The 16,458-nt window shown below is 39.5% G+C and overlaps 1 protein-coding gene across 1 annotated transcript in view; it reads right to left on the bottom strand.

Moving 5' to 3' along the window:
- agbl4 (AGBL carboxypeptidase 4) overlaps positions 1-16,458 on the bottom strand; it is a 328,580-nt gene that overhangs the window by 10,043 nt on the left and 302,079 nt on the right. The window contains exons 10-11 of the mRNA XM_089119770.1: positions 12,854-13,006; positions 6,389-6,551 (exon numbers count right to left, since the gene is read on the bottom strand). Of these exons, the coding sequence (XP_088975896.1) occupies positions 6,389-6,551; positions 12,854-13,006 (316 nt within the window). The remainder of the gene's footprint in view (positions 1-6,388; positions 6,552-12,853; positions 13,007-16,458) is intronic.

The following is a 16,458-nucleotide window of genomic DNA, read 5'->3' as shown; positions in this document are numbered from 1 at the left end:
GGGCAATTAAAATGGATCCCAGCACGGATAGCGCACACCAGCCATAACATCTCAGTATCACAGATGTCCGCTAAACTCAACAAACCAAACTTTACTCAGCATTTTCTGAAGTTCTTAGGACGGTGAGCTCTGAGACATCCGTACAAAGTGATTTGAAAGTCACAGAGTGAGCTCGCTCCATCAAAGCCTCCAGCTGGGTGTTGAACGAGATCCCAGACTCACTCGGCGCTCACCTGCTTTCGACACTCTAACGATGATGCGTCATCAGAACTTCTCTCCCACTTTTTCAAATGAAATTGGAACAGCAAGACTTGGACAAAAAGCATCCCATTATCCCTCATCAATTAAGTTGTTTGGTTGGAGATAAATGACAATGATTGCGGTATTTGAGGAAAGTGAGATTACTAAAAAAAGTAAATATCTTTCATTAAAAAAAAAAAAAAAATTAAGGTCAAGTTAAAATAATTTAAAGGATTCAAATTTTACTTGATCTTTTGACAGTTAAGAGTTTGTTAATGCTATAAAAATACCCTGTAAGTTTCAAACCTCAAAACTTCCTTGTCATTCCAAAAACTGCTTTTATTGAAACCAAGGCCAGAAAACGACAGGATCTAAAAAACGAGACTTATGACGTCACAGGGCAGCAAAAGACCGCCTTTTCAGAAAAATATCAATGCCTACGTCTACATCACTGCGTCTTTGGCACCGCCCACTGGAGAGTTAGTGAATAGCTCCATTAGAACAAGTAAATATCGGCACAGGATCAATAATTTTAACTTCCAAAGGATCCTAATTCTAGGATAGTGTTTTTTTTCTCCCAAATGTGAATGTCTCAGCAGTGCATTATTTGTTTGCATTCGGAGCATTTCACTGTGGATTAATTGGTAAATTTCGGCGCAGGTTTTGGAAACTTTTACGATATGGATCTGGCAGCAACGCGACAAACATCCAAGTAATCATTATTGTAATGCCTGATCTGTGATCAGTGATCTCAAAATCGTTCAATAGTGTTTATGCATTAGTAAATCAAGCTAGTGACTAAATTATCAACTTCACGTCGTTTCTCTTAGTAGGATGAAAATAATCGTATTTAAACTGATTAAATTTTATACAGAAAGCGATCAAAGAACTCCCCCTTTCCAATCGCCCAAGCTGTCAATCACTTAGTGCGGACACTTGCCAAAACTCGCTATGAAATCAATGACGCTGTTACACTGCACAACGGAGCTCTTACTGTATTTACATCGTGTTTGCATTGTTATTTGGTGAAAGCATTCGTGAGTACAGAAATTGCGTTGCAATGTTGAGATCTCTTCATTCACGCGATCAACAGACTGTCTGTCATCTGCTCAACGCTCCTCACTGCAACCTTTCATGTGATGGAATAGACCTAAATACTTAAAAAACTAAAAAAAAAAAGTTGATAGCTGTAATAGTAAAAACTTAGTAAAAGTATTCGAGAGATTTCCACATGTAATGCTAGCTATTTCATATGCAAACATGTCAGCCAATCACAGCAGTGGGCGTTTACACTGCAGTCTCACAGCAGACACGCCTCTTCAAACAGAGCGTTCAAATCAGAGGCTAAAATCAGTCTAGGAAAAATGTCTTTTATTTCAAAATTATGACAATTTTTGATGTAAAAATCATCCACTGGCACCCCAGGCAACATTATTAAATAATCCAGTTCATAACCCCTTTAAATATATTTTGTACAAAATATTGATAAATTAAATAATGTACACATTATACAAACTATATTGAGTAGGTATATTATTCTATGTTATACTCAAGTATATATGTTTCAAATTTTTATGATGTGTATTTTCACAAGTTCAGAAAATAGGTAAAATGCTAGGTTCCTATTTAAGGTAGGCCTATTCAAGTAAATTATGAGTTTAAAGGAACACATTAAATTTGGTTTAGATAATACACAAGACCTTATAGTGCTATAGCTGATGTACAAATATTCACTCAGGGCTTGTCTTACTAAAAGGTCATTTCAAACCACTCTCTATGCTGTCAATCTAAATTCATAAGAAGTCGTAACCACCTGCAGCAGTTTCTTACAGAGGCACCTTGCCGCCACAGGCATTAACCAGCTTATAACGCCTGGGGGATGCTGTGACGATGATAAAAAAAAATCGCTTACAGGTTAACAGCGACCGAGTCGGGCATCCATCATAAATTTCTTCAGTTTCGCCCGACATTACAGGTGGTAAATGTTAAATCGTTAAATGTGCTAAATTATTCCCTCTGTGCCGCTGCTCGATATTCCCGATATGCTCAGTATTCTATAATGAGAAAAAGGTGAAGCAAAAAATGTGAGAAATTGAGCCATTTGACTGAAGGATCTTTCAATGTCTTTGGTGATGAATGCAGCATTATACATGGCGAGATCTCTATCCAGGTGGTGCCATTGTCGACATTAGGAGTACATTATGCATGTGTGTATGAGTGCGTGTTTGTTTAGTGGGGTTAGGAAAGGTGAATTAATTCCTTTGCAGGTAATTATAATGTTGTCATTGTTTTGGTTTTTACCGGGGAGTGAAGTCATGTCTGTAAAGGTCTCTGCTGATAATTTGCACGCTCCATAGACCTGCCAACCGGCCTGTAAAAAGTGGCATGTCACATTCTGGTAACCTCTTTGCCCCCAATCTTTGCACTACATGCCACGGCAAATACCCTTCCACTACTGAAGGCAGACACCCTCAACCCTCACGTGCCTCACACACAAACTAACACACACCCTCTCCCAGTTCTACAACGTAATAACCTTTTAAAAGTCACACCATGTACAGTTTTTCCTCGATTGTTTGGCCTCTAAAATCCATTCGAGTCTAGACTAACATCTTAAACCATGGAGGTTTCAAACTTTTTAATGCCAAGGACTTTTAATTGGGAACCAAACGGTTCAAGGTCCAAATGAGAGTTTCAGTCCAGCTTCAAAGGGCTTTAAACGACACCAGATGATGAATAAGGGTCTTATCTAGGACACTTCGAGTCATGACTAGAAAAAAGATTTGTTCATTTTGATGAACGAGTTCGAACAGGAGAGTCATGAACGCTCATCACAGAACAGAGCAAGGCGAGCATTTGTGTTATAAAACTTAAACGTTTTTATTTATTTTTTAAATGAGCGATCGTTTCGCTAGATTAGACCCTTATTCATCGTCTGGTGTCGTTTAAAGCCCGTTGAAGCTGCACTGAAACTCTCATTTGGACCTTGAACCGTTTGGTTCCCATTGAAGTCCAATATATGGAGAAAATCCTGGAATGTTTTCATCAAAAACCTTAATTTCTTTTCGACTGAAGAAAGAAAGTCGTGGACATCTTGGATGACGGGAGGGGGGGGGGGGGGGGGTGAACTACTCCTTTAAACTTTCTACTCCTTAAAACTCCTTAAACTACTCCTTAAACTCCTGACAAGTTTAAGATACTGTCATTCTACTGAAACAAGTCGAAAACTGACTTGTGAGAACAACATTTAAAGTGGTTCTCACTTAAAGGCTCACAAATGCCCAGATGTGTACGACAAAGAGTGTGCAAATTTATCTCCCACTAAAACATGCAAACGGTTCCAGGTTTGTACCAAACATCTCCCACAATTCTTCCCGTCCAGAATGGCAGGTTCCTTTTTGTTAGCTTGTGTTTTGCACACACCTAGGTAATAAACAGCACAGCCCACAATCAGCTTTCACCTGTCGCTACTTCACGGCACAGATGTTTTAAGTGATGGGTAAAAAAAAATGCTGTTTCAAGGAGAGAGGCCTCACAGGTAAGTTATGACTCTTTCCAGCAAGCTGTAAATTGCCTTTTTTTGTTGTTTCTATCTTTTCTCTGTCACTAAGGGAAAATAATCTGCACGGCTGTGGAGTAATTCTACATGGATGGGTTTCTTATTACCGCGACTAGAGCGGCTGGGCCTTGGAGATGACAGCCCAGCGAGGCAGGAGGCGAGCGGAGAGGAACAGTGAAAGCGATGAGGCATCAGTCAGCAGCTTTACTGCTCGCTCTGAGATAAACACCCAACAAATAAATAAATTCATGCAAGAGAGGCCTGTAAATATGACCGTCTAGCAGCTGGGTGCATAACAGAGTGATACAAGGGTGAAATGCTCACACATATGACCGCACGCGCGCACACACACACATGCTCATAGTAAAGTTCAGGGAACCCTTTTCCTATCACTAGAGGGCACTTAAGCTACACACATCTCGGGTTTGCACAAAGAGACCTTTTAGTCATGGAATTCACTCCTTCATATAGAGCAGCTTTCAACCTCAGATTCAGATATTAATCTGCACAGAACACCCTGAAAAATCACCCACCATTTCCCAAAAGCTCTATGGTTCTGTATCGCTGCAGACAGTGTTATCTTAAAAAAAAAAGAAAAAAAAAGGCATGGCTATTTAGGGTCTTTCATCTTAGCCCCTGTTATTATCTAAGCCTCTGTTATTAAGTTAGCTGTGAATCCTTCGCTAATCATTCGTTGAAAGTACTCATTAAATATTATTCCTTCATCTGGTCAGTGCTGGTTGCTGTGCAGTTGCTAGTTGCTAAAGCGTTCTGGGTAGTTGCAATGACATTACCAAGCAGCTACTAAGAGGTTGCTAGGGTATTCTGGGTGGTTGCTAGGGTGTTGCTAAGGAATTTTTGGTGGTTTCTTAGACACTGGTTGTTAAGTTTTTCTGGATGATTGCTATGCAGTTGCTGGGGTATTCTGGGTGGTTACTTGGGTATTGCTAGTTGTTTCCTAAGGTGGTGTGGGTGGTTGCTAGAGAGTTGCTAAGCAATTGATAAGGTATTCATAGCAATTGCTATGGTATTCAGAATGGTTGCTAGGCAGTTGCCAAGATGTTTTGGGTGGTTTTTATGGAAGTTACTATGGGGTTGCTAGGCACTGTAGGGTATTCTTGGTGGTTGCCTGAGCATTGGTAAAGTGTGTTCCAATTAAAGGGAAAAAAAATTCCCTAAATGAGTCCACCTGGTACTAAAATCAAAAAACAGATTGTAGTGGTTTGCTTGAAGGTAGGTTTTAAAGTAGGGTAAACATTAACCCTTAGAAATTACCCTGATTGTTAATGAAATTGGCCTTATTTTCATACTGAAAAATATGCATTATGTTCTTATGAACACACAGGTACTCACATGGACACGCTCACACCCCGCCCATACCCATCGACACGACTTGGCCAGTCAACGTCTCTCGTGTGTCTAACAGCCAGTCAGGTCAAAGCCTCGCTCTCTGATAATGATTCCCAGAATAATTAAGAGATCAATGAGTAAGCATTGCTCCCGGTAAATAAGGGGATGGAGTTGTACGACCGGCATGAAGCTTAAATGCAGGGAAGAGAGCCAAGCTTCAATAGTGTGACATAATCACCCGAGCCTTCATTATTGAACCGCGACACCACCCAGTATGTCACTCGGTGCACCAACATTGGAGAGATAATTTCAGAAAGTAAGACAGCAGCACAAGTCATTGACTTTAGTCTATGGAACTGCAGCATCGATTCGAGAAAATCGGGTCTTTACACCAGCCATATGTTCCTCATGAAGGGGAAAATTCAATGAAAGTGGAGTTCTTGATCGCTCTAGTTGAAGCAAGACTCTTTAGGAAAGATACAGTGACCGAGGTGTTTGCTTGTCACTGAACAAACCAACTCACAAACCACTTATAATCAACAGGATCAACCAGTCAACCAGTTCCTCTTCAATACCTCCCAGTCAATAAAATTACCTGTGGTTCCTGTATCTAAAGACCCAGAACTTCATCAGCTCACTATGAAACAGAACATATATGGAGAGGCGAAACAAAATGAGAAGTTCGCCCTTCATCTGTTCATTTTATCTTTCAGACAGCAGGTTTCAGGGTCAGAGATACCCGAGGAGAACAGAGAGAAACAGAAGTGTGCAAAGTCTATAAAAACTGGAGAAAACTATCTCGTTAGACTAGTTCCCATTCATCTCAATGCACACTGTCCCAAATCCTTCACTAGTGACTATTTTGAGATGTGACGTGAAAGATAGCAAACCTCGTTCAAGAAACGTTTCTTATAATCAATGATGAAAACAGTTGTGCTTCTTACTATGATCATGGAAACCATGATCCTTTTTATGATTCTTTAATTAATAGTAAGTTTAAAAGAACTGTATTTCAAAATATTATATCTTTACAATCAATCAATAATTTGAAAGCATACATTTTTTGAATAGTACACAAAAAAAATGGTGTAGGATTTACTTTGAAACTATTTTTACTCAGAAATTGCTACTAAATTTCAAGTAACACATTGAATTAAACACGTATACATATATATATACACACACACACACATACATTGTAGAGTTATATTATGAGCTGAAGAAGGACTGAAAGGATACAGCCATCCTCAGTGTACGGCACAGGTGAGGTGGTTCCTGCTGTCAGGTAGCTGTAGAAGGAGACCTCCAGGGTGTAGCAGTACGACGTGTCATCCAACAGACCACCCAAGAAGCGTCGGCCGGTGCCAGCCTTGACCAGGTCACGGTTAAACGTTGTATTGGACTGCACAGAGATACACAGATAACACAACATAATGATTAATAATGGTAAAGTAGAGAAAAGAGAAGAACAATACCACTTACTTTGAGCTTGTTTTTGAGTGGGGAAACCATGAAAACATCGCTGTGATTGGCTGATAACTCTTACAATGCCCGCCTATCTGAGTGAATGGGTCAAATTAGTGGAAATGGATGGAGTAAACAACTCGCCTACTCAGAAATCACCACGTTTGATCTCGTTTGAATATAAATGAACTTGAAATTGCTTGGGGAAAAAAAAAAGTGTGAGTGAGCGTTTTTTTAGTGAGCACTCAGCTCAGTTAAATTAAAAGGGCATCTTCTCCCTACCTGCAATGATTATGACACCTGCTGTGTTTACTGAGGATTTGTTGACTTATGGTCCAAAAAGAAGGTGACTAAATAATACATGAACAACAGTCCGTATTTACAAATAAAAGCACAAATATGCTTGCTATACTATTTTTGTATATAGTTATTATATATGCTATATGTAAAAACAGTTAAAAATGCTTTGATTGACATGAATTAGCCTGGCTAATGCCAGACCAAGTATCATTGAGAATGAGATGTGGTCTTAAACCACGTTCATTTTCTCGTATTTGAGGAATGAGGTTTAGGAATGCCCAGAGCCGTATTATGGGGTGCTAGTACGAATGTCTATGCGCCTGTATGTAGCTCATAGCCAATCGGTTCAATGATAACAGATTACGTATGTAGATTAACAGAAAATTAGACAAGAAGGGGTGTGTATACACAAAAGGTAACTTTGCGTCCGCTGCCAAGATGGATCCATAGATATGAATAAACTGCTTTGGTGTGTCGCATTATCGTCTTGCTGCTCCCTCCCTGTTCTGTGATTGGTTCCCTATCTCAGGCGAAAATTTGGTTCATGGTGTCCAGGCTGCCTAGCAGCATGAATAAAATCACCCAGGGAAACCCAAACTAAACTTGAATATGACTTTAATTTGACAATTAGTAAGTTGTATTATATTGCATTATTTATTAAATAACTGTCCAACTATTTCAGAATCAAAGGCTATGTTACCAAGAACACAGTGGAATCAATCAATAAATTAATGAATAACTTTATTAAATCTATTTATTTAATAAAAAAAAAATATGAATAAACATGATTAAAGATAAAAAATAAAAATATTATAGTAAAAATAATATAAAAGAATAATGAATTGAAAATTAGTGTTTGTGATGTTGATGGTCCCATCTCTGGTGTTACACTGCACTAAAAAACCCAAAACCAATAAAGGGACCTTCTTATTTCATTAGACCATCCCAAATGCACACTCATAAGATATGAGCAGCTTTTGGAGAATGACAAAAAAATAAAAATAGCACAATATTAGCCTGAAAAGCCACTTGCAGGGCTCAGAGTTGCCACAAGGAGGAAGCTATTGATTGGATTTAGGAAACTAATTATGGATCGTATAGGATTGGCTTGATAATTTATGCCACTTTGTCCATTACAAAAGTACTTAAGTTTGCTGGCAACTTTTCCTTGCTCTCCACTTTTCCTGCAGTTGTGCTTGCTTACACTGCACTTTCAGTGCCTTTCCATGGCTCAGCTATAATGGCTGGCAAATGTTTGCTTTTGCCCAAGAAAGGTGACTGATCTAGTGTCAGTGTGACGTGTAGCTGGTGGCTAAGCACAGTTGAGACATGACTCTCTCCAGAGGCAGCGCTCCCTCAATATGCCGGATGAACTTTGGGATGGCTGTGTGCTGAATAGGCAGAGAGAGAGAGAGAGGGCAACATGCCAGCTGGAGACCTGCCCTTTATGCCCTCCTGTCACCACACATACACACACACAAAACAAATGCATAAAAAAGCTTAGCTTCAAAACACATAATGTATTAGATGCACAAAAACAGAGCTTAACCTTAAACTGAACACGCAAACACTCACTCACTCTCTCTCTCTCACACATACACACACAGAGAAACCGCAAACAGCATTTATAAAGAATCATAAATAATGTGGTGACATTTTTTCTGTGAGGCAGGGAATATTCATAGGCTGTGAAAAGCGGCTCTTTGTGTAAGTATGAGAGAAGTCTGCAAATTCTTGATGGGTGACTGGGCAATAAAGGTTAGTCCTCTGCCCGTATTCTGCTGGCTGAGCTACTGAAATGTCACACTTCCTGCATGCTGAAGGTCACTGTTGCAGGCTGGAGGAACTGCATGCTGACAAAGAGAGCGACACCGAGCATAAGGGGCCGCAGGGAGGGGAGAGGGGACCTCCACAATGGGACCATCACTGGTGTAAAACTGTAGGTAAGCAAAATACAACACTGTTGAGGTCACACACACACACATAACTCCACCCTCCATCCATCCATCGGTCTGTTTTTTCTGTCTACCAATCTATCCATTTACCCATTGACACATCTATCTACCCATGTTTCCATCCATCTCTCTGTCCACCAACCTATCCATCTACATATCCATACATATGTCCATTAATTTATCCATACATTATAAAGGCCCTGATACACTTCAAGCAAAATCAAGCCAAAATGAAGTTTCGGGTGTTCGAAAAATCTTGCCAAAGCGAACTTTCTGGAAAACTTCGCTCTGGCTGGTAAACACCTTTGCCGTGAGTATATCGAGGTCAATCAATCCATCCAACTATAAAACAAACATACATGTATCTATCCATGATCAATCAATCCTTCAATATCTGAATTTATCAATCTATTAAATGATCAGTCAATCTGTTCATCATTCTATCCATTATATATCCATCCATATTATTTATCCATTTGAAACCATCCATTCATTAAATTTATCCATTACCAATCATCCAAAAGTTTATCTATCAAGCTACTATCATTTATTTACTTTTTTTGCAACCATCTATCTTAATCAAAACATCACAATCATAATGATGAGATCCTCTGGAAACTATAAAGGTACCAAATGAAAAGAGGAACAAGAAAGAAGAATGGTGAAAGAGTGGAAGGGGTGCAATGAGCTGGAAGACACATCCATCCAAACGATACCTCTGAATACAGACGAAAAATAAACCAGAAGTAAATTTGTAAACAAACAAAGCAAATAAAGAACAACCAATCTTCTTGATTCATGCTATCCCATTTTGACATTGGAAACTGTGTGGAAATTACCAATTAATATAGCTGTCAAGTGAAAAATGAGAAGGGGTTGAGATATAGAGGATTCTGTGTGCGCCGATGAGCAGACGCAATAATATCTCTCCAGCTCTGTGTTATGAAGGCACTGGGTGCACGGATGGTTTTCAGACGTACATATAACCGTGTCTTCATCAGCATGCGGTTCCCGGCTCATCCAAAAGAGCTTCACCGTGGCAAATGGTTAAAGTGGCTCTGCTCCTTTCATATAGACACCTCATCAGCAATATTGAGTCTGGTTATTGTCTTGCTCTGCCGAATTGAAAAGGTTACTTGCCGGCACCTGGAAAAATAGCTTGTGTTGATGCGCTTCATCTTGGAAACAAAAAAATGTACTAATTTATGGGGTGTATTGAATTTTTGGAGAAAATACCAATAACGTTTTTCCATGCGGCGTTTGCTAATGAGTATAGAGCTAAGAGTGAAAAGGCTGACGGAGATGAAATTCAGCCAATGATTTTCTTTTGCTGAAGAAAAAAATGAACCTATCAGTGTAATGGCAGAGAGAAACTTTAATGGTATGCGCAACATTACGCTGCCATTCCTAATTTTGTATCCTACATACAGTCACACATAACGCAATAGTAACATATTAACAATTTACGAGATGTTTCACAGTATTTTTCGGAAATGAGAGTTAAGATCCTTTCACACTGAGCGTGACATGATAAAGGCAAGCGAATCGCCCAAGGAACGGAGCTTTCACACTGAACGCGAAAAGATTGATTCAAGGCTGGACGATAGGTGGCGCTGACCGAGAATACATTGTTCCTCATGTATGCATCTCGTAGGTTTTCCCATTTGGCATTAACGTTGTCCGCTGCACAACATACCCCAGATAGCAAACTGACATTGAATCAACGTGGAAATATGACATCGAAACAACGTTGATCTGACATTGTTTTGCTCATCGAATTAACGTTGAACCAACGTCAGACGCGTCATTCTTTCAAAACTAACGGAAAATCAACTTGAAATCAACGCGTTGTTTCAACGTTATGAAAGCAAACCAATTTTCGATTTCATTTAGCTTTGAAGAATGCCGCGTCTGACGTTGGTTCAACGTTAATTCGATGAGCAAATCAACGTTGTTTCAATGTCATGAGAGACGTCGTTTCCACGTTGATTCAATGTCAGTTTGCTATCTGGGACAACAGTAAATTAAGATAAATAAAGTTTGTACTACACAAAAACCATCATCGAGTGCGTGTAATAACTTCAAACTGCGAACTAAAGTGGATTTTGATTAAATAAAGGGAAGACTTGTAGTGTTTTATCATAAACTGAAAACTACACCTGCTTAGCATTTCTCATGTAAGGATTTCTCATTCTTTATAGTTGTGCGGTGTTTAGACAGGTTTTCAAAACAGCTCTACTACTTGGCTTGCGTAAGCTTAAAGGTGCATTATGCAACATTTCATGTTAAAAATAGCCGTTTTTCTAACCCATACATGCTTAAACAATTGCCTGATGGGCTGAATGAGCTCTTCTCTGATCCCTGCGATTGCCTCTATAATCCTGTACAGTAAAATAAATAAGAGGGATTCAGGCTCGAAATTGAGACTGACGTCATGCGCGTTCACATTCGCCTGGCTATGTCTGCCAGGTTTTTGTATTCGCCGTCATTTTCCGTATCAGAGAAGACAACTCGAGCGACACAACTTTAGTCAACTTTCAAAATGTAGAAGATTGTTTCAAAGAGACCGGCTTGTAGTTCATTTCGAACCCCAACGCAAACTCCATGTGAGACAAAGAAAATAAAACTTATGTCTAGTGCCAGGCGTCGGAATAAGACGAGAGTCAACATCGGGAAGGCTTTCAACAAATGGAGAGATCTGGTCTGCTCTAGGGCTCAAACGGGATCCTATACAAAGTAATAACTTATATTGTTCATGAACGTGTTTCCATAATGAGACAATCATAAGTGGATACAGTAAGCGCATAAACAGTTCAACATGGAGATAGATGGAAACAAAAAACACAGTTTTCTACTAACCCCTGTTTCCCCCTCACACAAACACATACACTCTAAAAAATGCTGGGTTATTTTAACCCAATTTTGGGTAAAATATGGACAAACCCAGCCATTGGGTTACATTTTTAAATAACATTTTTTACCCAATGGCTGGGTTTGTCCATATTTTACCCAAAATTGGGTTAAAACAACCCAGCATTTTTTAGAGTGTAAGTGTGTAATTTATTCAAATGCCTTTCCTTTCATATATTTTAAATGACTTGCAGATTTATAACTTTATTACCTCATTATGACTGTAACAAAAGATGTGTGCGGCTGATGCTCCTTTGGTTATGAACTGCTTGTGCAAACGTGCGTGTGTGTGATCCATGAGCGTGCACACCTCTGGTTGCAGTTTCGCTTGTCGCCAGAGGGGGCGTAGTTCTGCAAAAACTCAGAGACTTGCGTTTTGCACCTTTAAATGTAAATGGATGGCTTGTTTCATCGCAGAACAACGTGAAAAAAGAAATCGACACCCTGGTTGATTTTTTTTTTCTTTTTTTGCGTTTTGTCACATTGAGATTGATCGCGCCCACTGTGAATAGCTCCATAGGGATCTATTATTTCGATTCACAAATGGCATTGCGACGTACATTCATGTTGCTTAACAAGGTCAGTAAGAAAGGCCCTTAAATCTGTCGAAGCCACGGCCTAGCAGTTTACACTGCATATGCTTCAACTTCAACACGTTAAAGGGACAGTTCACCCAAATATTTTATACTCTTGTAATTCAAAACTTGTCTGATTTTCGAAGTTCTGTGGAACACCAAAGGTTATATTTTAAAGAATGACGGAGTTGAAAACAACATTGTGAGCCATTGACTTTGAACGTGTGTTTCGCAGAAGAAAGATAGTCACACAAATTTAAAACAACGCGAGGGTGAGTAAATGATGACAGATTTTTAGAGTGACCTAATGCTTTAAGACAAGATGCTTATCCAGGCAACATGTAAACATACTGTATGTAAATACATCCAAGCAGCAAAAAGGACAAAAATAAAATAGTTGTAAATATTACTTAAACTAAAAAGAAGAAAACAACAACCATACAGCAGTTTGAGGGCCTTTGTGTTTTAAAGGAAAAAAAGGTAATACCCATGAGACTCACAAGAGAGAAGTCAGGCGCGTTTTGGCACAAGAGTCGAGGAAAGACGGCCTGCCTCTGCACTCTATCCTCTTCCTCAAAGACGTTACCATACATGAAGCCATTCATCATGGTGGAGTGGGCGTGCACGTCAATGTAGAAATCCAAACTCACTTTCTGTAAATCAGACAGAGAGAGGCCAAATGATTTCCACTGACAGACAGGTGGAAAGATGAACAGGCAGACAACACACTGTGAACAATAAAACTCAACTTCAACTTCAACAAAAGAGAAATAATCTTTACACAAAGAAGTCATTTTTTTTTACAAGGCAAATTCATATGTACATTCATATTCACAATATACACTACAGTTCAAAAGTTTGGGGTCAGTAAGGCTTTGTTGCAAATAAATACTATCTATATACCTGATATATTTTAAAATATATAAAAATAGGAAACATTTATTTTAGATTGTAATAATATTTCACAAGATTACAGTTCTTTACTGTATTTTTGATCAAATAAATGCAGACAGAAGCAAAAGAGAATTCCCAAACGGTACGTAATGGTAGTTTAACTTCATTGGATAAAAGAAAATTCTTAAAAAAACATCCTTATTTTGTGCACAAGGGAAGATAGAAAGTCATTCAGGTTTGGAATGACACGAGGGTGAGTAAGTTTTCATTTTTGCAGTTAACACAGACAACGAGAGATTGACTGTCCATAGAAACACAGAGCAAGCAAACATCTTAAATATTAAACTATCAAACTATGATGTGTGCAAAAATAAGTGCAGCATTATTCATCACAGTCCTGTGAAAGAGCAACAGCACTCCTGGGTGTTTTATAGAACAGCTGTCACAACTGCCATAGTTTAGAGGGATTAATTCATGTTCCTGAGTCAGCAAGCGAAGCAGGCATGCCTCACTACCTAACCGTTTAATGCAGAATAAATGATTAATATGGACCGGGAAACACATACAAAATTATTTGTCAGCAAAAAAAAAAAAAAAAAAACTAAACTCGGAGCAGAAATTCAATTCAGAAACAAATGGCAAAGTGACACCAGAAACAAACATCTCAACCAAGAAGACTGAAAACGTAACTATTCTACCATGAAAACAGAATAAACAGACATATGAAGTGTTTACATCCTCAAAAAGAGGACAATCCTTCAGACACACCTCCTCTCCATCCACCCACGCGCCATTTTGGCTCTGTGTTCTCTCAGTTACTGTATAACAGCACTGCAGTGCAGGAAACTGCCGCTCCATCATGGCTGCCACATCATTAAGCCAGCGCTTGGCAAGATGATGAGAGAGACACTTGTTTGTGGTTTTGTGTCGAGAGAGGATCACGCCGTCGAGCAGAACGAGGTGTCGCCACGAGGAGGGCTGCCGTTTGATGCGCCTCGTCGGTGTGTGTGTGTTATAGTGTGTGGGTCGAGAGAGAGACAGAGTGAGTCACAGCACTTCGGTGACAAGGCGTCAAAAGGAGCATCCTGCTACGCGTATCTATACGGCAACAAAGTAATGGCCATTTTGTTTGAGGCTGCCTATCTCTCTCGATCCGTTGTGTACATTGTAAACATCTGATGCAGGCATAACAGGGCCCACTCCTCTACCCTTTGACCCCCTCCCGCGCTCTCTCCATCTACACCAAACCTTTTCTTTCTTCATTACACATTCCGAAGCGCACCTCGAATCCCGCGGGTTGTGGGGAGAGGGAGGTAAAGCAAAAGGAAGGAAGAGCAAGCGAGAGAGAAAGAGAAACATCAGGAGTCAAAGACCGAGAGGTAGAGAGAGAGAGAGAGAGAGAGAGAGAGTGGGGGGAGATATCGGGCAGCACCCGGTGCTTGAAATTCCGCTCACAGCCAAAGCAATTTCCTAGTGAGCGCAGGGCTGTCAGGCCTCTGATGGCAGGCGGTGAAATATGGTGGCTGAGAGTGGGGCGGCTGCACGCATGCCAGTCTGATGGATGGAGCCCGCAAGGAAGAGGGAGAAACAACACATAGACAAAAAAAGGAGGAGGGAAAACGAGAGAGAGAGAGAGAGAGAGAGAGAGGCACTGGTCACCGTTAAGGTAGCTCCATCAGCTCCTTCAAGGGTTTCCCAGTGTGCAATTGAGGCGGGTAACTGTCTAATCGCCCACATACTCGCTGTGCATTACAAAGTCAGGGTGGGGCCACTGACTTTACTCATGCATACACGTTGAAACACATTTGTGACCTTTTCTCTTGCTCAAAGAGATGCTTAAGACCACACTCTGTGTAATGGGACTGTATGCATGAAGTGCTGTGTTCCTTCAGCAAGGTCCGTTTGCTCATTTTGCACCGTTAACAGCATAATTAAGAGTGGAAATGAAATGGCTGCTGCTCTATTCTGCAAGAGCTGTTCTCTACCTCCGGGTAAGAAGTAACCTTTCCTCACTGATCTGGGACCAGGTGCCATCTGTCATAGTGCTGAGCTCATGAAAGATATAGAAGTGAAGTGAAATAAAAAAAGAAGACTGTAATACCTGGGTGATTCATCTTATGTAGTACCTTTTAAACTCTCTAACGATGTTGTCATTAAGGATTTTGTTTGTTCAAATTTCTGGAAGAAAATAACTTCATTTAATTATAGAAATAATTAAAAAACAAAACCAAATAGTAATAAAATTGAGTAATGTAAACTTAAAATATAAAAATAAAAGAGATTAAATACATAACAAGAAGTATATTTGTGTATTTTAAAATATTTAATTTTTACAGGTTTGCGTAATATTGAGTTTGCGTTTCATCTTTTTTATATAGCGCCTCTGCACTTACTCCCGATTTATCTCAATATGGGTACAGGAGAGGTGTCAGGACTCAGGAGAAGAAAACAAAGTAACTTGTGTTACTTAAATGAAAAGTATCTCAGATACGTTGTTGTAAATTTAGATGTAATACGTTACTTTACTAGTTATTTAAAAAAATAGTAGTATTAAATGTATCATTGAAAGTTGTTTTTTAAACAGAAAAAAACTATTATAAATAATTATATTATTATATTATAAAGAATAATTATTGTTGTTGTTAGAATTATTAATTTTTTATGCAACATTTAACAAAGGTTAGCATGTCCTGTAACTGTGATCAATGTATGTGTATATATATATATATACACTCAATACTTGTGTTTGACCCCCTTTCGCCCTCAGAACTGCCTTAATTCTACATGGCATTGATTCAACAAGGTGCTGAAAGCATTCTTTAGAAATGTTGGCCCATATTGATAGGATAGCATCTTGCAGTTGATGGAGATTTGTGGGATGCACATCCAGGGCGAGAAGCTCTCGTTCCACCCTATCCCAAAGATGCTCTATTGGGTTGAGATCTGGTGACTGCTGGGAGTAGCCATCAGAGGATGGGTACATGGTGGCCATAAAGGGATGGACATGGCCAGAAACAATGCTCAAGTATGCTGTGGCATTTAAACGATGCCCAATTGGCACTAAGGGGCCTAAAGTGCACCAAGAAAACATCTCCCACACAGTTACACCACCACCACCAGCCTGCACAGTGGTAACAAGGCATGATAGATCCATGTTCTCATTCTGTTTACGCCAAATTCTTATGTCTCTAATGCATTGAAGCAACTGCCA

Source organism: Pimephales promelas, chromosome 14 (assembly GCF_988280905.1).
Source record: "Pimephales promelas chromosome 14, fPimPro1.hap1.1, whole genome shotgun sequence".
Taxonomy (NCBI): domain Eukaryota; kingdom Metazoa; phylum Chordata; class Actinopteri; order Cypriniformes; family Leuciscidae; genus Pimephales; species Pimephales promelas.
The sequence above is the reverse complement of the archived record's forward strand: the minus strand, read 5'-3'. Positions and strand labels throughout refer to the sequence as shown.